Below are 24,078 nucleotides of genomic sequence, written 5' to 3' on the forward strand. Positions count from 1 at the left end.
CTGCTTGAATTTTTGCACCAGGAGTGGCATAAAGTTATCCAAAAGCAGTGTGTAAGACTGGTGGAGGAGAACATGCGAAAATGCATGAAAACCGTGATTAAAAACCAGGGTTATTCCACCAAATATTGATTTCTGAACTTAAATCTTTATGAATATGAACTTGTTTTCTTTGCATTATTTGAGGTCTGAAAGCTCTGCATCTTTTTTGTTATTTCATGTTCTTTTTACACAAATGTATACCTATAAATAGTAAAATAAGAGAAACTGATTCAGAAACTGAAGTGGTCTTTTAATTTTTTTATACATATATTATATATTATATATATACACAGCTATGGAAAATATTACTTTATTTACGAAATGCCTTCATATATAAAGTAATATAAGCACATTTACATTTTTTAGGTAAAATAAGAAAAACAGATTTCTCTCAAAAGTAAGAAATGGTATATATATATATATATATATATATATATATATATATATATATATATATATATATATATATATATATTTCCTTATTTTACCTAAAAAATGTAAATGTACTTATATTACTTTATTTACAAAGGCACTTAAAATAAAAATAATTAGCAATAATAAACTAATAAATAATAACATTTTTTTCTCATTAAATAAAATAAAGAGTTTACAACCTGAATTTGCCATTATCTATGTGCAGGCTCATAATAAAAGTACAGAATTACAACATTACAATATGGCGTGTTGACAAAAATGTAAATATTTAATACTTATTTGACATTCCAAAACAACATAAAAAAAGACCAGCTCAAATGAAACTATACATTTTTGAAAAACAAAGACAATTAAAACATAACATACATGCTCAGTAATAGATTCACTATGAATATTATTATAAATATTAATGTTTTTTTTAATTAGCCACAACTTTTACAAAGGATAAATAAATAATATAAATTTCAAGAGTAATTATATGACAAATACCTCCAGTGCAGTTACAGTTCAAGTACAATGTTTACATCTAACAGTGCTCGACTCTGATGAAAGGCTAATCATCTTCATCATTATGCTGATTGGACTGTGATGGTTCTGAAGCCACGGATAACAGCAGCACTGTCATTCAGCTTCAGACTCGCGTGCAGCATCTTGACTCCTGCCAGCTTTGGAGTGAAGTTAACTGGGATCTCCATGCTCTCTCCAGGCTGAAGAGCAACACTGCACACACAAATAAAGATCAGGAGAGGTTAGAAATGATAGAAGGCAGAGAGGCAGTTAATACAGGATCACAGGATTGCAACAAGTGTAAATTGTCCTCCTGAACTCCTGATTGTAAGCTGTATTGTGGACATTTTGTAATAGAATACTGTATGAGTAGTGCAGATTTGATTTGAAATTTAAAGTACACTGTAAAAATACAATTGTGTTGGTGTATATTGTGTTGGTGTATATTATGAAGTTGTACTTCATAATATAAGGATAAATACACAAAATGTATTACAGCAGATTGTTACGAGAATTTTTAATGCTTTATTTATGAGTAGTAAAATGTGAATCCTAGGGAATCACCTAGTGAAATATAAGTATCAGCAATATTTTGTGCTATGCATACTAAGTAATAAAGATTCAGTTTAAACTAATTTATTTTTTTGTAAATTAAATGAACCTACACAATGATACTTAAAAACAAAAATAAAGAGTTATAAAAGTGAATAAGATATATAAAATGTTTTGTTTTTGCCAAAACCTGACTTTACCTTTAAAATAAAGAAGCTAAATGTCCAAATTCCACACAGCCCATACATGGGACTGTTTCCTTCCTCTCTCACTCCACCCTTGGGTTAAACAATGTCACACCCACCACCCTATAACCTCCCTTCCTCTCTCTACTCTCTTCAGCAAAGGTGTGCATGTCCCCAGGCATCCACCATCAAACCACCCTGAACCACCCAGAAACAGCTTTTGCTGAACCCCCGAGCAGCTGTGATACTGCTAATTGCACTGATTGGACTACATGGAGTTACTAGGAACCCAATCTTTGTCTGCTTATGCACACAAGCATTAATAAACCACAAAAATAAAAATGCTGAATTAAAACTGAAGCAAGCTGATGAACCTAAAGGAGAGTGTACGTCTTGGTCCTCAATAAAAATAGCTAGAATTAACATTTATAAAAAAAATAAAATAAAAAAAAGTACTGTACCACAAGCTCAGTGTAATTACACATTCTCACCAGACATATCTATAAGTCCTAACATGTACAGACTGTCACTTCTAATAAATTCTAACAAATAAAAGAAGGCCAGAAAATGGTCAAGTTAAATTTAATCTGCTCTATTTTTGGTATACATGTGCATGTATGTAATAAAATGTAATACACGAACAGCAGTTACATCACAAATACCAGACAAATGAATGCTATCTGACCTATAAGATGTTTCACACACATCATACAATGCTTTAAATATCTTAACCCTGAGTCAGTCACCACACCTAAGAACATTGTACAGTACATTATAGTTTATATTTAGTGGGCGGCAGACAGAAGAGGCGTAAGGCCTCTCTAATTGGCAGTTTTGTTGTTTTACCTGTCGTTTGACACAGTAACAAAGAACTCACTGCCTAGAATGCAGAAACAGTACCAGACTAGATCAGACTGCTTTGACTGCTTTTTCTACAACAGTGAATCTAACTGCACCAGAGGGGGCTGAGGAGTGCTGTGTATAAGTGCTGCACATCAGGATGGTCCAGAGAGCAGCATTTTCACATGTTGCTGTAAGATCTGAGATAACCTCACTGTTACAGAGTGTCTGAAAATCTGAGCCACAATCAGAACAGAATGAAAGTAGATTGAGCTGCACTGAAATGAAAGCGAAGCCAAAAAAGATCTTCACGTACTTGAAGAGCACTTTGTCGTCCAGCAGGCCAGCACCAACCACGGTCAACACTCCACTCACAGGCTCCGAGAACGAATTGGAGAATGTCACCATAGCAACCTGCTGCCTTTGGGCAACGATGGAGACCTCATCTGCAATCTGTAAAAAAAAAAAAAAAAAAAGATCTTGGTACAAGGCCAGAGAGGTTTTGTATGCATTCGTGTATAAACACTCTGACTAACCCATTGTTGAATTTTTAATTACGTATCTTTATTTAGTGACCGGTATGAGCAATTTTTCAACAACTGGAAAATGCACCTGCAAGTTTGGTACTTATAAAAGTGTATAAATATATTTTCAAGTTTTACTCTGAATGAACACATTATTACAAATATGGAGCAAAGTTAACCCTCACTTTACAGTACTTTTTGTACATTTTATACCATTTTCTTTGATGTGTGGGTTGTTGTTTTGTCATTCAATGCTATTTTAGGTGGTTAAATAACAAAAATAAAGTTTGTAGACTTTTTCTTTTAAATAATGGAGGTTCATTAGAGTTTAGTCATTTAGCTATTCTCATATAAAATATAAAGCTATTTAATGTAAAGGTGTCCAGGAATTCCCTGTCACCCCGCCCCTTTAAGAAAGTAGCCTTTGACATCAGTGACATCACAACCTTGATACGTTTTATTTTTTTTAAGGGACTGAAGACATTTGCTGCAGTTTCACAATTAATAATATTAATTTCACCTAATATTTAGCACATTGTCATATTTTGTATTTTGTACTATGTATTTAAAATACTTCAGAAAACCTAAATGTATCTTTGAAACACAACAAGGACAATCTAAATCTAAATTTTCCTTAAAATTGTCCACCCTGTCACGACAACGTGTCCATGGCTGAAAAATAAAAAGTTATTACTTTATTAAGTTATGATTTATTTGTACTCTAAAGTGTGATTAATATGAAGAATGCTTAATATGATATGCTCTGTTTTTTTAGTTTTGAAAAGACAGTATTTTGATAATGTCCTCTTTTACATTAAGTTAAATTTGTTATTTTAATATATTATTTGTTTGTTTTTTGGCTGCCATACCCGTATGTTGATGACAGGGCTGCTGAGGTTGAACTCTTCAGAAGCCAGGATGCTCTCCTGAGTTGCCACGTCCATTACAACAGCAGCTAGGTTGACTAGTTGCCCATCCCCCAGCCCTGCGTAGCGGCTGTAGGAGATCTGGTGCTGCAGCACCTTACCTGAAGAGCAGGAAAACATCATTTTTAATACATCATTTTTTTTAAACTGTCAGCTGCACTTCATATTACGAGAACATTTATGAGGAACGGCTCAATAGAACAGGTACAGAATATTGTAATAAAATCCTGTTACATTAATACATATTAAAGTTCTATTATGACACTGACAATATTCATTTTATAAAACATACTTTCATTAGGAGCAAGCTGAATGGTGTTATGGGCTTCCCAGAATGCATCAGATGGGGTGTGGTTATAGCTCTTTGCCTGAGCGTTCACGTGCTCCCTCACTGTTTTTGGGGTGTTCTCTTTGTTAGTGACAGTGACAGAGAAGGAGATGCTTCCTCCCATCACAGGTGCTTTAAGAAGAGTCAGCATCACAGAGAGACCTTCAGCTGATCCTTCATACAAAGATACAAAGACAGAGATTATTTACTGTTTAGCTGAGTTTCATTATAATTATTAAACAATATATCAAAAAAACACAGTGTTAATGAAATAGTAAAGTAGGACAGGGCAGTACTTACTGCTGCTGGTTGCCACAGCTGGTGTGGACCCTGAAAGAAAATAATTGGATACTTAACAACGTATCTGACAAAATGCAAAAAAATAAATAAATAAAAAGGAAGGAAGGAAGTGTCAGATTGCAAGGCTAAGTGGAAGAAAGATAAAGGTTAACAGAAACAAGGGAACAATAATAATAATTAATAAATATTTAGACTGATATGTGCAATAATTATTTAGCTACACATTCAATAGTGATGTGTAATAAATGTCAGAAATCTCCAGACAGAGTTGTAGAGGTTCCTAATGGCGTCCTTTTATAATCCATCTCATACAGCTTTTGAATATTCTCAAACAGCTTCTGTAGATTTTTTTTTGTAGGGGTGGAGTATTGATAGAGCGTCCAATAGCATCCCACACATTTTCAAATAATCTTAATTTAGCTAATTTCAGAAAAAAATATATATATTACAAATTGTATCCCTTACCTTAAAAAAAAATTATGTTTAGCTATGTAATAAGACATTTCCTTCTGGGTGCAAACTATGTTCTTGATCATGTACGTATGAACTGAAGATGCATCAGAACATCTACATCCAAGTGATATCTGCTGACAACTGCTGCACATCTATATACAAGTAATTTAAACCTAATGTATGTTATACATATATTTTTGTATTTTTTTTTTTACTATATATCGTATTTGTACGTCTTTAACAAATATGTTAACTTGTAATATCAACTGCACTGACTGATATGCTTTTCATGCATTTACACATAATAATTTTTTTTTAACAAAGCTCCATCCCTTCCATCCTCTTTCAGTGCTCTTATTCTTTGCTTCTCTTTGTCTCTGTCTCTCACCTTTGCCATATTTGTAGGTGGAGGTGATGTCCTGTGGGCGGTTGGAGCCAATGCTCTTGGTGCAAATGAGTGATCCCACTCTGCCTGTGTCTGTGGAGTAGCTCAACACTTGCCCCTGGCGCACAATACACACTCGCACATCAGCGTTAACTTCAGCATAGATGAATGGGATGTCAAAGGGCATGCCCATCCGCCGCTCCCGAATCGCTTTCACCGGGGCAGGCCCGCACCTGTACATCCCTGTCAGGAAAAAAGGAAAAATGCAGAAAACACTCTAAATCACTTTTAATTGTTTTATAAAGTTGAAGGTTTCTCACATTCGCACATATCACTTACATAAACTTGTAAATTATTCCACAGATAAATAAATGCAGCAAGCTTCTGCAAATGTACAGTGCATGAAAGTAGGACTGGACTGACCTCCACTTCTCTCCTGTGGTGTGGGGTCAAGAACTTGCCAGCCATCAAAACTTCCTCCCAGATCTGCCCTCTTCATCCAGCATTCCACCCACACGTGGAAGTTCCTGCAAAGAGCAACAGATCATACACAGATCTACATAAGATATAAACAGCACATTTCTGTCCAAACTGTTATTAATAAATAAATAATGCTGAATGTGTATTGAATGTGGTATTGCATTCAATAACAAATAGTTCGGACTGCAAAATTATAAACAGTTAAAAAAAAAGACATTAGAACGTATGTAGTAATATTTAATTTATACAGTATTTATTACAGTATTTGTAACTATATAATAACAGACATTGCTAATCAGGTAATCTGAATATAATCTGTTTATCTGTTTATTAATGTCATAACTACTTTTTAAATATGAGGATAATATAGCTGTATTATACTCTATGCTTTTGTTTTTATTAAATCATTTAAAGGTTTTAGTACCTATATTTTTATTGGAAAAGCTAAAGATCACTAGCATCATATACATAATATTGCAATGTTTTCTTTTGCAGTACTGTAGAGATTAGTGTTAGAAAGTGGTTCATTTTGTGTTGTGTATAAATCCTGCCCACTAGATGGCAGTGTTGTGCCCTGTTGTTAGAAACCACTGTTCTGATTGCATAAATATATATAAACATGACATTGTGGTTTTTATAGTAGCTTTCTTTTTGATTTTTATACATTTTGAACAATTTGAACAAAACACAATATATCACCTTGGTTACAGTATCACACTATATTGACTCATAATCTATGTATCGTGATATGTATCACATCGCCAAGTTTTTGGCAATACACAGCCCTAATTAGAATAATTTTGGCAACTGGATAATATTACTAACATATTATCATATTACACTACATTCCTTCTTAAGGTAGAACTATATATATCACAGATGCTGCTGGAAATAGAGTTGTTTGGTGATGAGAGACTCAACTCACCAGATGGAATCCTGACCACGTGGCAGCTTTTCCCCAGTTTCAGTGTAAAACTCCTCAATCACCAGGTTCCCGTTAGTGTCGTGAGCTGAATCATAGTTTGTGACCACACGAGTTGGGATGCCGAGGACTCTCATCACTAAAATACACACACAGTTGTTTTTTTGCTTGTTTTACAAAAAAAAAAAAACTTTAATATCATCCCTGAAGTTTAACATATTTAACATTCATTACCTGTGCACATGACACCAGCGAAAACCCAGCACTGTCCGTATTTGACCGGACTGAAGCGGGTCTGAGCCCACTGCCTCAGAATCTCTCCACTCCCGGACCACTCTGAAGGGTGGACACCACCAGTGTAGTCTTCTGACCAGTTTCCCAGCAGCACACCGCAGTCATCACTACTGTTTATCTGTGTATTAAAAAAAATACACTCTCAGTACACATACAATCAGTGGCTTTAATTTAGAATCTTTTCCTTAAAGTGTAAAAATAAGCCCCCCAAATTTAATTGCATAACAAAAAGGTGATCCAACTGATCCAAGAACTTTATACCCAAGCTAAGAACTTTATTTTTAAGAGTGTTTAGAAGGAAAAAAACAGAGATAGAAGAATGATGAGTTGCTTACCATAGCTGAGATCACTCTGCTGATGTAAACAGGATCAGCCCGACTCAGATAATCACTCCTCCAGTTTGCTTTGTGTTCATTGCTCACCTGCAGCATCATCATACAGATGTCCAGAATACCCCTTTCATACTGTAAAAACAACAAAAACATATTACTATAATGCACCACCCCAAGCTAACCACTTTTGCTTAGTAAAATGTTTTCTGAAGATAACAGTTAATGTTCTATTAATATTCAACCTGTCAAGTTTTGTAAATGTTCTTAGAACATTTGCATTTAACATATTTAAACATTCTTATAACATTTCGCAACCTACTTGTGTCAGTGCTTTCATTTTTAGATTTGGGAATGTAACTTTGTATCAATATTCTTCTAGCTGGGAGCATTATGTGAGAAACGTCCTAATAATATTGTGATGCAAACCTTTATTAAATCACACGTTTTTAGAACATTCCAGGAACATTATTTCTGTAACATTTAAGGCTAACCTTGCTGGAACCTTCTCAAAATGTTGTTAACATTTTTAAAACACTCTCAATAAGCTGGAACAGACCACAAGACGTCACATTCCACAACACTTCATGATTTCTTCACTTCAGTTAAAAATACACAAAAAACATGGAAAAGGGCTGCTAGTATCTACTGTAAAATTTAAATGTGACACTGACGTATTACTAAAAGTCCAACACTGGAGATGTTCAGACCTGATCAAAGCTCCAGGGTCGGAAGTTGATGTTTTTGGCTGTGCCCTGATACAGCAGACCAAAGTCATTTCTCACATATTCTTCCCTCTGAGACTCATCAGGAACGTAGACAGAATCAGCTAAAACAAAAAAACACAAAAACAAACTCTTTAAGCATCATGCAACATTACCTGGCAACTAAAGTTTCATATGTCTAATAATATTATCTCTGAACCCTCAAAGACCTGTATGTGGATTCAAAGATTCTTATAAATAATTGCTGACATGAAAAGTGGGTAGATTTTTATTTGATTTCAATTTATTTTAATAAAATGTTAAACTTTTATGATGAATTTGCTGATAGAAAGGGTCACACAAAAAAATCTTGCATCTCCATTTTTGTTGTTTTTTGCTTTTTGTTCATTTCATAATTTTTGCAAAACTGTGTCAGAATTTCACAATAAATCGAACAATCAAAATGCTCCAAATTCTTCAAATTATGTAACATCATTTATGTGAAATAATAATACAGTTCAAGAGTTTAAGTCATGTGCTGTATCCTGTAAATTCTCAACAATCAAAGCATTTCGGAAAAATCAAGAAATCTAAAACTCACCAGGGCACCACGGGTTGCAGAGCAGGGCGAACTGGCCCACCTTGAAACTGTATGGACCTGCGGATGACATCAGCAACAGCTGGAGTTGGTAGACCCCGACCGGGGCGTTGGCAGGACAGTTCACGCAGACTGAAGTCTTTCCAGAGTCCAGTGAACTCTGCTGGAAATACGCAGCCCACTGGGACTGAGAGGAGTCTTTGGAGTATGTGATGGGAATATCATTATAAAGACGATCTGCAGGGATGAAAGAAAACCGAGAGGGGTTATATGGATGAAGAAGCTCATGGATGCAAACGTGAAGAGACTGCATATACTGAGCACGGCAGAGCAACCCTGTGACTGGAGATCTATCAGTCTGCAGATTTTATTATGGGCACTTTCTGATAATCATTATAAGCCAACCAGAAATGTCATTAACATCAACATCTGTTTCTTTTTTCACACAGTTGATCAAAGTTTGCTTCTTTAGCAATGTAGAGCAAACAAGGCTAACATCTAATACCAGTATATACTATTTTCCACCAATTAGCATTGTGTAGACATCATATATATCAATAGACTTGCTGAAAATTGAAAAGTTTAAAGGTTTAAAAACACACAAAGTATTTTTTATTTTAATTATGAGCACAGCTGGGTTTAAGTCTAGCATGGGAAAGTTTAGAAACTAGAGGTCATAATCTTCTTTTAATTATAGTAAATATATATATATATATATATAGCCTTGTAGCATGCTTTGAAAAATCAACTACATAAAAAAAGACTGTGTGACTATTATTTAATAATATTGTGATACTCAATCTTCAATGCTATCTGGATATTACATATGTTGGACGTGTGCAGTGTTATGAAACTCGAAATCCTGGATTAGGTTACTTTTAACTATGGATACTATGAAATGAACAAAACAGGTAAAATTCATATATGGCTACATTCAGACCACAATTGATTCCGATTTAAAAAAAAAAAAAAAAAAGCATACCGAGCTCCACTCTGAGGATGAGAGCATCTCTGTTTGGCCTGTAGGGTCTATTGAAAACCACAGTGAATTTAAAGGGCAGTCCTCTCCTCACCACCAGAGCTGCAGTAGAGCTCAAACCTTCTGTTTTATGAAGCTGCTGGTTTTCTACCAGCTCCAGGTTTGCATACTGGACTCTCAAGGCTGTACACAAATAAAAAAGAAAAATCACATCTGTGACAATGCAGTAGAAAACAGTTACAGCTACAATACATTATAAAACAGTTAGAGCAGAAAACCATGAATCTATTTAATCTATTTAAACAGTGCATGCAACTAGTAAAGTCTTTTTCTTTTAACGGGTGTTATCATAATTGTTGAGCGTTTCTGTATAATTTTCACAACATATACAATGTAGATACATCCTTAAATAACATTTAAAAAGAGTATAAACACTGATATATTAATACACAGGAGAGAATAGCAGAAGCTTACCGTCCATGTCAGTCTTGTGTTCAGTCTTTACCACTGATTCTAAACACCGCTTATGTTCTCTCCCCTTATATACCTCACTGCCACTCCCTTGAGAGTGAAAGCTCCAAAGACGTTTATCAGCTGACAAAACCAGTTTCACTAAATGCCACTACAAGCAGTCATAGTACAAATCGTTCTGTAGTCTCACGATTCAGTGCAACTGTTTCAGGGTGAATAATAGTTCTCCATCACAACTCACACCCACAAACAAAGGTGGAGTAGCAAGGTGGCTCCAGGTGGGGCCTTAAATTAATTATTCCAATATATAACCCCTAATCCCAGAAAAATGGGATGGTTTAGAAAATGCTCAAGATAAAGCATTAACTTATTTCTTTTTACAACAATTTAACACTACAAACATATCTTCAAGTGTGCAACTGTACAGACTCATTGTTGTCCTATTTCTTTAGAACATTCCCCACATTTTCTCCATTGGGGACAAGTCAGGATGGCAGGCAGGCCAGTCAAGTACCCACACCCTCTTCTTCCACAGCCATGCCTTTGTAATGTGTGCAGCATGTGGTTTTACATTGCTTTGTTGAAAAAAGCATTGATGCCTGTGGAAAAGATGTCATCTTGAACATAAGGCTTCTTTTTTTGCACTGTAATGTTTTAAGTGCAATGTAAATCCGTATTTACTATTATTGTAAAAAAAAAAAAAAAAAAAAAAGGTTTGCCAAAGTAATCCTTTGCATATGTGGATCTGTAATCTAAATTGCCACAAATGGCCCTTGTTCCAACTATTTTGGAATTAGTTCCAGGCCATTCTATGCAGAAAACAGCATGAAATGTATGAGATCCATACTACCTACCAAGGAAATAAATAAATGTATAAATAAATAATAAATATATATATACAGTTCTGTAGAAGAAATAAAAGATCACTTCAGTTTTTAAATATTTTTTTTTCAGATTTTGCTATTTGCTATAAACTACGGACAACATTCCTCCCAAATTCCAAATAAAAATATTGTCATTAAGAGCATTTATTTGCAGAAAATGAGAAATGGCTAAAATAACTAAAAAGATGCAGAACTTTCAGACCTCAAATAATGCAAAGAAAACAAGTTCATATTCATAAAGTTTTAAGAGAAATCAATATGTGGTGGAAATATGTAGTTTTCTTGTATCTTGGCATGTTCTCCTCTACCAGTCTTACACACTACTTTTGGATAACTTTATGCAAAAAATTTAAGCAGTTCAGCTTGGTTTGATGGCTTGTAAGGTTTTCAATTTGGTAAAATCAAAGAAACTCAAGTGGTCTCTTATTTTTTTCCAGAGCTTTTATTTATTTAAATTCTGTCTCAGACTTTTTTGCTTATTCTGACCCCAAATGTAAATTAAACAATTAGCAAAGGCAAGTTAACTTCTTTATTTAGTTTTGAACTGAAACAGGTGAAGAAAAGTAGGTAGCTTTTTTTTTAACCAACTACATTACCCAATCTTAAAGTAAATAAACACTACACTACATAGCTAAAACAGAAGTAAACCTATCCTTTTGCTATTTTAGTGTCAAAAAATACATATTTTAATTAGTTTGACTGACTCTTTCAGCTTAATAAAAACAAATGGCGAATGTGTGCAAGTTTAGTCTTGCAGTAGCACAATGCTAGCTGATGTTTGTTTAACATGTTAGCTTCTTTGATCGAGTGTGAAACTAATAAAGCAAACAAAATACATTAACCATGTTTTTGCTGATTGTCTTTGGTGTAGAATTGAAGCTGTTTAATGATATGTATTAATTTTATGGGTTCTGCAGTTCCACTGAAAGAGTAATATTTTAAATGTTCCAGACACTCCTTCTTTGTGCTCCTCTGCAGGTTAAATTACAAGGCTATGTCCCTAACATTATTAAAAAGGATTTGCTGACACAACTGGGTGTGTTATTGCAGGGATACTGCAGGACTAACTACCAGTGGCCAAGTGGAATGGTATTAGTGAATCAGTGAGTATAGAAGTACCATAAACTGTGTATTAAAGTGCTGTAGTGCACTCAATGACAGGGCATTACTCACCAATCAGAACTTTATTGGGATTGTTCTGTTAAACTCTTGGATTTTGTATTTCCATCCCTTGCGTGAGTTCTCAGTTTCACTCAATACTGATGGACCCTGCCCTCTCAGAATGACACCATATCGAATCAGTAATTACGCATTTTGTCATCAGACGCAACACTTTTTCCAAAGCTCTGAGGCACGGTGTGAATCTACAAGCCCAGACAGATCAGAAGAAAAAAAGTGATGTGGGGGGAAAAGTACATAGCTAGCACTGAGGTGTGGCAGTTGAGCACTTGAACATGTTCCAGTTGGATATCAATTATTTTTTCTGCTATAATACAGTAAATCTGGTAGTATTTGTAATTAATGTACCAATAGAGATTATCTCAAATTATTATTTTTTTTAAAACATCAACTTCCACTGATAATTAAACTTTGGGGATAAAAGTCATGACATCATTATTTATCTACACAATGGCATAAATATTTCATATTTTCTAAAAGCCATTGGGAATATTCTTCTAAATGACAATAAATACACTCCCTAGTAAAAGTGCATGTGATGAAAGAGTATGAAAACAGCAGCATCTGCAGCTACACCTTATGGTGAGTAACTTGAGAAGAACTTGCTCTACTCAACAACAGAAGCGCTATTGTTAAGCGCAAATTAAGTTTATGTAATGAGATTAAAAGAGGATCATCTCAAATAAACTACATAATCTAAACCTTAGATAACAAGCTTGCTTTACTACCTCACAACACAAGTGACATTGTGTACCAAACACTTACACAAATATGTATGAATTTTTTCACAAGAAAAAAAGTCATCAAGCATTCGTTCAAATAAATACTCAACATGTTAAATTATATTGTTTTATTTGTATATTACACAATGTTTAGTTTTATTTTTTTAGTAAACTGCATAATCACACATTAGAATAGCGATAATATATAGCACTATCCTCAGCACCACAAACTGCACTAAATAATTTATTAAATCACTAAAAATAAAATGTCTTTTAAAAAGACACATAATTAAATAACAAATGTAGCATTATATTCCCCAGGAATCAGAAATTATCTCCAAAACACTGAAAATACCATTATTATTTTATTATTTAAATGAACACACTATATAAATAAAGCACAGCTGATTTAGTTATTATTTCATAATAATAATGTCTCATAGAAACGCCACCTTACATAATGAGAGAGATGGCACATGTGCTTGCGTAAGGCAACACAACGATCGTTGGCTGACGAAACTTAATGACGGCATCCTGTGACAACATCTGCATCAGGCAATGGAAAACGGTTTTCTATATATGGACTGAGACCAGCCTTTGACTAAACTGAAATGACAATGATTCACCATTAAAGCCTTTTACTTTATTATTAAACTTCATCTGACTCATAGACTAATGCGAAATGCTGTTGCGTCCATAAAGCATAAAGTCTAGACTATTTATTTGTATCAGTGATATTACATCATTATACCTTGCACACTTGCTCACTACAGGTTAGAACTGTTGTGGGTCTATCTGGTAATGGTGGCTTACATAATTCAAGGCTGTTTGAGAGCTAAATTTGACAGCTCAAAGAACCATTTAAATGGTTGAATTAAACCATCCCCCCTTTAACCTTTAGTACAAAGACATGATGGAGAAAATGTTCTATATGTTTCTTCAAATAACCTTTAACCTTTAGTACAAAGACATGATGGTGAAAATGCTCTATGTGGTTCTTTAAATAACCCTTAGTAGAAAGAATGCTTCCAGCACTGGTCCAAATCAAAGGACCATTTTTTGGCTAAGAGTGTGAATTTGAGTAACCAGCAAATGATGGGAGTCAACATTAAACTCAAGTCCCCATCTCTGCTGGCACAACAATGACCTCTACTGGCACATAATAGAAAAACACACACTCAAACCATGAGTATTTGGATATGGAGGAGTGTAAACAGATTGATATACCTGCTACTCTTTTGTACGCATCTTCCCCACTAATAACAACAATTTAATACAGTACCGTCAAACAGATAACACAAGAATGTATTCTGCATTTTGCACATTTTTCCTGATCTTACTTATTGTTTTGAAGCATAGCAAAAATTATGTTAAAGTGACAGGGCTCCACTGAGGCAGTCACTTCTCAGAAGAATTTATTACTGTAAAGTTGCTACTACTTAAAAGCACTAATCAAACAAACTGGCAAAAAAAGCAATGTTCTTCAGAAAAATGCTAAATACATTAAGCAGTCACTTTCACACAATGGTCCAACCATGCTGAATGTGGTTCTGGTATATCCAGACCAGGCAAGCAGTAAACAAATACTGCATTTATAACAAAAAGGCAAACTATTTATTCAAAGCTTTGCATAAGTCAGCATCCCTGAACCACACAGAGAGGCCTACGACTTGGACTGAAACTTCACAAAAGCCATTAACTGAAAACATCTGTGCATATAGCAAAGGGGCAGTGCCAGAGATTTCACTCGATAATGTGAAACATTACTTAAACATTTAATAGACAAAGCAGGACTTTTGTTCCTACATAGAGACATTCAGTACACATTTAGTTATTACTCCTTAATAAATACATGAATTGAGGTCTCTTTCTTTCACTCTAATTGTGCTTCTCAGCATCAGGCCACAAATGTGAAAAATGCAAAAACATCTGCAAGATGAACACTTTCAAGTCATGTATGTCCAATAAGTTTGTCTAAGGCGCACTAGTGATTAGAAATTACACTCCCATCATTCATTTACTCAAGTCCTAAAGGAATTGTCAATAGAAGACCGATCAATCAATCATAAAAAAAAAACAACAAACAAAAAACCCATTCTACAGTGATCACTGGTGCTGTACTCTTAATGTTTTTCTCTAAAGAGAAAAATATATGAAGGGTAACCTCCCTTAAGTCCGTGGTTTGTTGTATATGAGAAAGTCATTCACATCGTGCCACACGTTGCTGTCGTGATAGAGATAAGTCATGGAGGACTGGAGAGATGGTTGCAAGGTGTGGGGGTAGTACTCAAACAGCCAGAGCACGATGCCCCACACCACGGTGGCAAACAGTGGGAATGGGTCCCTCTTGGGCTGGGGAATATAGCCTTTCTCCACAGCCAGCCGAGACAAGGCAAACAGAATCCTAGACAACAAGTACATGTTTATCTAGAAAAGACAAGATAAAAAGTAGCAGTTAGGTCAAGTACACAAAAAAAAAAACAGACGACAGATGATGGTCCAAAATTATAAAAGTGGTGTAGAAATTAGTGTGATTTTCTGCATCCAGTATGATGCATGAGGTACCCTGAATAAACATGATTCATGACACGGTCATACAATATTGAACTGCAACTGATGAAGCACCTCGGTTGAGTGGAAACAAGCACCCATGCTTGCACTTGTCTCCAGCATATGCCCCATTTACCCATATACAGAGAGATGCACCGAAATTTAGAGACAAAAAAATGCAGCCGAAAATGTCTGATCAATTAACACCAAAGAATGACTCATTTATTTTAGGCATCCCTTATTTAAATTGAAAACCCCTCAAAGGTTGGCATTGGCGCCAACCTTTTTTCAGCACTGGGCCATCACTGCAATGTAATAAAAGACACTGTATTGTACATTGTTGGTATTCAATTTTTTTTTAACTGGAAGTTTTGTAATAACCTTTTTTTAAAAAGCAAGCAAAAAATAAAAAGAGATATAGGCCAATTAAGTCATGCAGTGCAAAAAGTAGCAAAATAAATTAAAACTTCTTCATTTCAGGTGAATCACTATTTATATACTTATCAGTTTTACATTAAATGCTCCTTTCAGCTGAAGGACTAAAGATCAAGTAAAAAGTCCAAGTCAGCAAATTCAACAATAATTCCACAGACAGATCTGTTTATATTACTTATCCATTCCTTTATCCATCTGTTGTCCCAATCAAAAACTGACTCATCTTTCTCCATGTTCCTTGACTGTTAGCTGCTTAACTTACCTGGCTGTTAATATTGTTATTGTCTCCAAATATAAGCCAACCCCCAAGACAAGCTGCTAAGAAAGAGTGAGACTGAAGACTCTTCCCCTGAATCCGCTGCTGGAGTGCCTGCAGTCCTTTATATGTGAACACAAAGAAGGCTAGGTTCCTAGAGTGTGTGTATGTTGCCTGGGCTATCGCTTTCAATTTGGATTTCAAGCTGAAAAGCAAGAGAGAGAACACACATGAGCCAAAAAGAAAAAAAAAAACATTCTCAGGGCATATTAACAATACATCAACATTAATTAGTTTTTCCAGACACCATTGAGAGTGACTAATTGTCTTCCAGTATTGTAGGTGCTGCATATGAGCAAGTATGGAAACAACCAGTGACAGACAACTGGTAATTGCAATATATATATTTTTTTTATTTCACACACAAAAAAAAATCTTACTTTACCTGCCACTTTTAAAAAGAAAAGTCATCACCAGGGCATGTGGGGCACGGATTTTGGCACCATATCTGGAGAAAAAAAAAAAAAAAAGGTTGGTATAGAAAACACGCATCACTGTAGAAAAACAGTATTTAGTTATTACAAATGTACAGGCCTGCTAGTTAGACTAAATCAGTTTAACAGACTATAAATACCTGTATGTATTTTCTACTGCTATAAGTAACAATAATACTGAAGGGAAGGTTGTGCATCTCTGTTGAGGTATCAGTCAATTCATTTTAGAACCACAACTTCAGTATGATTGCCTCGTGGTCTAATTGCATAGTGTTGCCCTGAGGCAAAAAAAAAAAAAAAAAAAAAACATTGTTTTAGTAAGTAAACAAATTTGATTAAGAAAACAAAATAACCACAAATAAGAACAGTAGTAATAACAAAAAAGGACAGTGTAACACCATGCCACAGAAAGTATAAAAAAAATCACCAGAGCATAATGGTATTCTATGACACAAACTAAAAAAAGAGATGAAAACATTATAGCAGGCATTATATAAGTAGATTATTATTTGTAAAGGCATTACATGGCACTGCAGCAATATCATGAAATGCTAATATTACTAACTGATATGTAAAATATTAAATATTGACATTCAATAAAGTGTTAAGAAAAAAGCATAAAGGAAAACTTAATAATAGGCAAGGCACGTTTATTTCTATAGCACTCTACATAATCATACAAAGACAATTCAAAGTGATTTAAAGAAAAAATAAAGACAATAATGAATAAGGTTAACAAAGTTAGAAGAGATTATAATTAGAAGTAATAAATGAAGACATATAATCTCCTGTAACACTTTACAATAAGAGTACATGAATTAGCAATAGTTAGAGCTTAATGTTTCAACTAATTATTAACTAACACTAGTTAAAATATTATTCAAAAAATATTTGAATAAAAATTATGTAATGTTTATACTAATGTCCAAACTAGTGTCAATTAACAGTAAGTTGAGACCTTACTAACCCATTTAATAATGTTTATTGCTGTCATAAATCCTGTTATTTGTGACCCTTATTGTAAAGTGTTAAGTTACCCAATCTCCACTACTCCATTCATTAAAAAAAAAAAAAAATCAATTAATCAAATTAACTTCCCAGCCCTACTATAAAGTCTAAAGTAGTAAAACACTAATGTGACCTTTGTCCTGTCAGGTAGCTTAGGTTAGCTTAAGTTACTGATTGTATGTTAGTTAGCTAACTAGCTAGCTATTTAGTAGATGTGGGTAACCCAGGTGCAGAAAGTACAACTCCGTTCCAGGGTTTTGTACCAACTGCCCAGGCGGCGCTATTGCAGCTCAGCAGTTGGTACAAAACCCTGGGATGGATTTTTACTTTCTGGACCTGGGTTATCCACCTCTACTAAATAGCTACCCAACTTAGCTAGCAACTAGTTAGCAGAGCCGCTAACAAGCCAGAAATTGTGAAGTAAATAACCCAGATATTACTAATTTAAACATGGGTAAGCTACACTGTTAGTTATTTAAGCACTTTATGTAACCTAGCTAGATTAAGCACTGGGATGATGAGGCATCAGTTAGTAAGAAGTCTCTAATGTTACAGTGAATAAGAAACACTCACACAGCGCCATTCCTGAATCCCTTCAGGACAGCCAGGGCAGCTTTGTATTTCTCCTGCTGCAGTAAAGTGTTGATGGTGTAGAGCACCGTTTTCACCAGGTCCGACCCCGCCATGCCTGAGTGTGAGCGGAGAAAGTGCAGAGACAGATAAACCGCGGCTCTGCTGAGGGCAGTCTCAGCTAACGCTGCTGCGGCTCAAAACTACAGCGGTGTTATTTTAGGTTCGGTGGGAAACTCTGATTGATACTATGGTTCCGCTTTCAGTCATTCCAGCACTGATTGAGCCACTGATTTTTTCCTCTCTTCGGCTTATTTCAATGTTTAATATCTGCATACCACTAATACTAGCTACAGATTACAATAAAGCATATAATTAAATAAATATTAGTCATTTTTCTCTGCAGAAATGATATAGAATACTTTCAAAAGCTGACTGCTAACTAAGTTAAGTAGAGGAGTAGTGGCTAACTGTTACCTCTATCATGGGATAAAACAATATAAACTGGGCTATGTAAGTAATTAAAGTGAATAATTTCCTTTTAACTTCATTGCTTAAAGAAAACAGTAAAAGTTATACCCTTGATATACACTACCGGTCAAAAGTTTTAGAACTCACCCTTTTTTACTTGTCAAGCAGCAGTGCTGTAGGGTTCAGACAAGCTAGGTTTTATTTTTTTCATCTTAGCAATGACTTTAATTCATCGGTCAGACCTTAATGTGAGCTAAAGGGGTTGTCATTCCTTTGCAAGATGTAGGAAACAGTACCCTAGCTTTTGTCCAGCATAGGGGATATTTTTTTATGGATGACAAGCTGGATTTTTTAGCAGTGCACTCACCTATCTCTGGCTTATCTGTATTGTAAAAAGACGGGTTACAGAGTTATCTCTGTTTCTGTGTTTTTTTATCTGTGTTTACAGAGAAAGGCTTTGGAAATTAAATTTTTTTAGCATACATTTCCAACGCTCAGTTTATTTCCATTGTTACTTAGCTGCTGTGTATGTTTGTAAGTTTTTTATTACAATATACTATTATTATTTTGTTACAATACTATTTTTTATAGGAGCGATTTTGTATACTGGACTTTGAACCATTTCTGGTAATTGACTGTGCCTAAAAAGCTTAAATGGTAAAAAAAAAAAGTCAGCAGGTGTATTTTTTTATTTATTTATATTTAATAATATTATGCCAGAAACAGAAAAGGAATCTAATGTGCATTTTGCTTTCTTTGGTGTCCCATCAGATACAGCCAAGCAGGCCTGCCAACAATTAGGAAATTACAGAGGAATCAGCATAATATGTTCTACACTTTGTGCTTTCAGGAAGGCTTATTTACTGACTGAATGAGATTCAGTCATTATAAATGGAGGACAGTAGTGGCAGCTCTGTGACAAGATTTCTTTCTGCAAAAGAAACTGCTGCACACAAGGTCTGTTAGCAGCTTCAGGTAAGATATATGCAGTGCATTGTGCATTGAGATCTAGAAAGGTCCAAAATGTTTTTTGCGCATTGTCTTTAGCTTAGCACTCACATTTAGCTGACATCGTGTTCTGTGTTTTGGGGTGTTTTGGCATTTACAACTTAAACTAAGAATTCCAGTCCAATACACATGGTTAAACAATTATTTGCTACGCATACACAGTATATTTCTGTAGAAATTAAATGCTAATATTCATTCAGTCCTCTGATTCTTGACCAGCTAAACCACATGTGTCAAACACAAGGCCCGCGGGCCAAATGTGGCCCGCCACGTCTTTTTATGTGGCCCGCGAGAGCTTGTAAGATCTTAGTGTCTATAATAAATAAGTCAGAAGCGTTCTTTGACCAAAAAATACATTTCCCACAATGCTTGTCGATTGTATTACCCGCAAAGTTACGGCTTACTGCCACTACACGGCAGTGTAGTCATTGATGTGGAAACCCTGCCGGAGGGAAGGTGTAACTTCGCGGGTGGAATTGAGACATATAAATGTTTATCCCATAATGTCCAGAAAAAGAGAAGTTGATGCAGACGGACGGCTGTGCTTCAAGGCGAAAGACCGGTATGCCTTTTGTGTTACGAAGAGTGTTACTGACCAAAATAAACGCTTTTTAGGAGAGATATAAGTTCTGTGTAAACATTTATAAGACAATAGCTGACAAAATCTGTTTTAATGACGTTAATAAACATCACTGTGACAGCGCTAGTCGCAGTTTCACCTCAGCAAAGGACGAGGACGTGAATCACTTATCTAACCAGCCTTTACTGATTTCTGCCCTCAATAACCCTTTCAATAACCTCCAATAGCCTTTAATAGTCTTCAGTAGCCTTCAACAGTCTAACCTTGCAGCCGTGGTGTGTCCACTAAACTCCGTAGTTATAAACATCCTGAGGTTAGCAGCGCGATAACTGACCTGTTTATAATGTAATCCCAGCAGTGACTCATGCTCTAAACGGCTGCTGTTAGCTGATTGGGCTGAAAGATGAACTGTAGAGAGCTGTATTATTCGGTTACAAAAATCTTTATTTCATACACAGAAGAACTTAAAAATTGTAAAAACGCTCCAGACTGGCTGAGCTGAGCCCTGTAGCCCGTGGCTGGGCTGTAGCTCTGACTCAGTAAAGACTGCGGACTTGTGGTGCTGCTGCTGCAGCTCCCACTAGTGGTTGGATGAGGAACTGCTAAATCTGAGGAAATGCTATGTTCTTAACAGCTCACAATTTTTGATTTTATATTTATTAAGCCTTATTTCAGTTAATAATTTCAAAGTTAATATAACTTGATGTCATTTCTATTCACTTGAATAGTTTGGTTCTTGATTGATGGAGTTTTTGGATTTCATGACATGACAAATTAAAAGGATTTATGTTAATAGAGCAACAAGCAAACATTTTTTCCATGCAACTGTAATATTTGATTGAATAAATAATATATTGAGAGTTATTTAACATTAAGGAGTAATTACATTCATTTACATATATTACATTTGGTTACATTTTATTACATTTATAAGTTACATCTGGCCCTCGGAGGACAGCCAATATGCCAATGTGGCCCTCGGCCAAAATGAGTTTGACACCCCTGAGCTAAACAAAGAGTAGAGAACATTGGTATTAAATTTAGATTTATCATGTATCATAAACTGTTTATCTTACCTTGTGCAACAGAGGTAAGCTAACTCTTGGTCATCCTTTTCTGGCATGGCACTGGCAATAAATTCAAGTAATTAACTTTTGACAATTCACAACCAGTCGAAGGATTAACTCTAAGCTGATTGAGAAAATGCCAAAATGTGCAAACTGTATTCCAAGCAGGCGGTGCCTACTTTGAAGAATCCAAAATATATAACATAATCTGATTTGTTTAACACTTTTCCGTTTACTAAATAATTCCTTAGCTTTTTATTTACAGTTTGGATGACTTTATTATTAATCTACATTGCAGAACATTTTAAAATAATGCAACACCACTGAATTTAAGGTGTGTCCAATTGTTTTACTGGTACTATACACACTCACACATGATGAATGATCACAGCCATCAAACTAAGCTGGACTGCTTAATTTTTTTATGGAGTGGCATAAAGTTATCCAAAAGCAGTGTGTAAGACTGGTTCAGGACAATAAGCCAAGATGCATGAAAACTGTGATTAAAAAACAGATACTTCACCAAATATAGATTTCTGAACTTAAAACTTAATGAATATGGACTTGTTTTCTTTGCATTAATTAAGATCTAAAATATATATATATATATATATATATATATATATATATATATATCAGATGACTGAATATATATATATATATATATATATATATATATATATATATATATATATATATATATATATATATATATAATCACTTTATAGTGATAGAGCACCGATGCAGTTTTAGATAATCTGTGCTCGAACCACCAAGGTAAAATGCAACAGTGGCGAAAAGGAAAGCCAAGTATCCTTCTGTGGACCACAGTGGAGAGTAAAATTATATTGGCGAAAAGCAAGATAAAAACAGAGGGTTTCAGTCAGATCATACAGAGGAAAGTGCTATAAGTTTGTGAGCAGTGTTAAATGTCTGGCACAGAGCTAGTTTACTGCATAGTGTGTTGGCCAGTGTGTTAGATATAAGACTGTGGCAGGTACAGAAATCAATACATGAACATAAAAATGCTTATACATCACATTGAAATAAAACAGCGGTGGGAAGCTCCCAGTCGAGAAGCATACTGTGTGGCAGAGGGTTCCTAAATAATAGCAAAGTAATAAACATAATAACTCTTACATAATCCCTCTGGTACCAAAACCTGTATCTGGAATGGGAACTTTGCCGGAAAATAAACATTGCTGTTCCTTTAACAATATTACATCATACCTCAAAATGATACTTTAATGGGAGAAGGAAATCTTTCTTAATTTTCAGTATTTTCACCATTTTGGAGCATTTAATTTCATGTTTATTTCAATATTCATTTGACATTTTGCCAATTTTAGAATAACAACTGTCAGATACACATGATGTAATATATCTATATTGAAACCTACTGTATGAGGAAGTGTGTTATATGTACAGTGTTATTTAAATGTAGTATTTTCTTAAATTTATTTAATGATAAATATGTCTGTTTCAGCTTTTTCTCTATTTCTTCTAATATCTTGTGCTTATATGGTAATGACACCACTGTCATCCGTTAGCTTCAGAAGATACAGTAGAAGATAAATTCCTCTGTCAGTGTGGCGTGATTTACATAAGAGATCAGTCATTGGTTCCCAACATGGGTTGAGTGTGGTCCGAAGGTCATTCCTAGTTTAAAAGCAGGTCACGTCTGGTGAGCAGACAGGTTAGCTGTTTGCTTTTTCTTCAACTAGATAAGGGAAGACAGCAAGTAAGTAGAAATAAGACAGGCGCATGCTGTTCAAACTGTCAGGATTAATAAGTTGTTTCCTCATATTATATTCATTTTTTATTTTACTTTCTATTACATACATGGTGCCCATACTATATTATTTTAAACCATTCTATTAAACATTTTATTAGTTTTTCCCTAATAAAAACTAATAAAATTCAAGGCTCTTTTAAGTTTGTGGCCTAGGCAAGATATCCAAAGTGTTTTCCAGGTGTTTCTTTTATATACATTGCCCTTTTGTTCCTTTATCTGGTCTGTTTTATCTGATTTGTAATCAGTGTTTAATTTATTTAATTTATTCTAACACTCATATTTACATTGTGCTTCTCAGGCATGTTTGTGAAAACAATCAGTGACTTAATTAAGTGATACAATTGTTTTTTTTATTCTAGTGAAACAAATTTGAGCAAACCATGTGCAATTCCATACATTAATATTTAACTTGGTTTTAGGTACTATTCTAGTTATTTTTCATTGGCAATAACTATTTAAAAATAATATTTAGCAACTAGAGTTAAGTGCAGTTGCAGGTAACACAAGAAATAATCATAAATCATAAATCATGACTGACCGTTTTAAATCTCTTTTTCAATTATAAACATTTTTGGGGATTTTGGGCATAGGGCCATGTCTATGACCAAATTAACAGAGCTGAAAAGAAATGAAAAGACTGATCTAAAGTACTATAAAAATAAATTCCACCTTCCAGGTAAAGATAATCTGTGTTTGCTGCATTATTTAGCAGATAAGAATCATTTAATCTTATGACATTCCTCAAAACCTCACTTTGCTCTGGAATAAGCAAGGAAGACCATGATAAGATTAATAATTAGAACTGTGG

General features: G+C 34.7%; 2 protein-coding genes across 2 annotated transcripts; both read right to left on the minus strand.

The window, feature by feature from the left end:
* Positions 1 to 718: 718 nt before the first annotated feature.
* On the minus strand, positions 719 to 10,351 carry tgm5l (transglutaminase 5, like). Its single transcript, XM_007253297.3, has 14 exons — positions 10,255 to 10,351; positions 9,784 to 9,963; positions 8,805 to 9,038; positions 8,210 to 8,328; positions 7,506 to 7,634; positions 7,111 to 7,288; positions 6,880 to 7,015; positions 5,898 to 6,001; positions 5,478 to 5,717; positions 4,637 to 4,666; positions 4,301 to 4,510; positions 3,952 to 4,109; positions 2,875 to 3,011; positions 719 to 1,194 (listed from the first exon to the last, which is right to left on the minus strand). The coding sequence occupies exons 1-14, from the start codon at positions 10,259 to 10,261 to the stop codon at positions 1,044 to 1,046; spliced, it is 2,013 nt and encodes a 670-aa protein (XP_007253359.3). The 5' UTR covers positions 10,262 to 10,351; the 3' UTR covers positions 719 to 1,043.
* A 2,798-nt stretch (positions 10,352 to 13,149) lies between these two features.
* On the minus strand, positions 13,150 to 18,713 carry pxmp4 (peroxisomal membrane protein 4). Its single transcript, XM_007253295.4, has 4 exons — positions 18,353 to 18,713; positions 16,723 to 16,785; positions 16,284 to 16,482; positions 13,150 to 15,463 (listed from the first exon to the last, which is right to left on the minus strand). Exons 1-4 carry the CDS (start codon positions 18,463 to 18,465, stop codon positions 15,206 to 15,208), a joined length of 633 nt encoding a protein of 210 aa, XP_007253357.3. The 5' UTR covers positions 18,466 to 18,713; the 3' UTR covers positions 13,150 to 15,205.
* Between the last annotated feature and the right edge of the window lie 5,365 nt (positions 18,714 to 24,078).

The sequence above is a fragment of the Astyanax mexicanus genome, chromosome 5, assembly GCF_023375975.1.
Source record: "Astyanax mexicanus isolate ESR-SI-001 chromosome 5, AstMex3_surface, whole genome shotgun sequence".
Lineage (NCBI taxonomy): Eukaryota > Metazoa > Chordata > Actinopteri > Characiformes > Acestrorhamphidae > Astyanax > Astyanax mexicanus.

Bases quoted from the DNA above. Each gene is read 5' to 3' on its own strand.
- tgm5l (XM_007253297.3), bottom strand. The intron at 8,329-8,804 runs GTGAGTTTTAGA...TTTTTGTTTTAG, and splicing joins CTGCAACCCGTGGTGCCCTG to CTGATTCTGTCTACGTTCCT. The intron at 3,012-3,951 runs GTATGGCAGCCA...TTTTTTTTACAG, and splicing joins GCCCTGTCATCAACATACGG to ATTGCAGATGAGGTCTCCAT.
- pxmp4 (XM_007253295.4), bottom strand. From the start codon at position 18,465: ATGGCGGGGTCGGACCTGGTGAAAACGGTGCTCTACACCATCAACACT. The intron at 16,786-18,352 runs GTGAGTGTTTCT...TTTTTTCTCCAG, and splicing joins GGATTCAGGAATGGCGCTGT to ATATGGTGCCAAAATCCGTG. The intron at 16,483-16,722 runs GTAAAGTAAGAT...CTTGCTTTTCAG, and splicing joins TTTCTTTTTAAAAGTGGCAG to CTTGAAATCCAAATTGAAAG.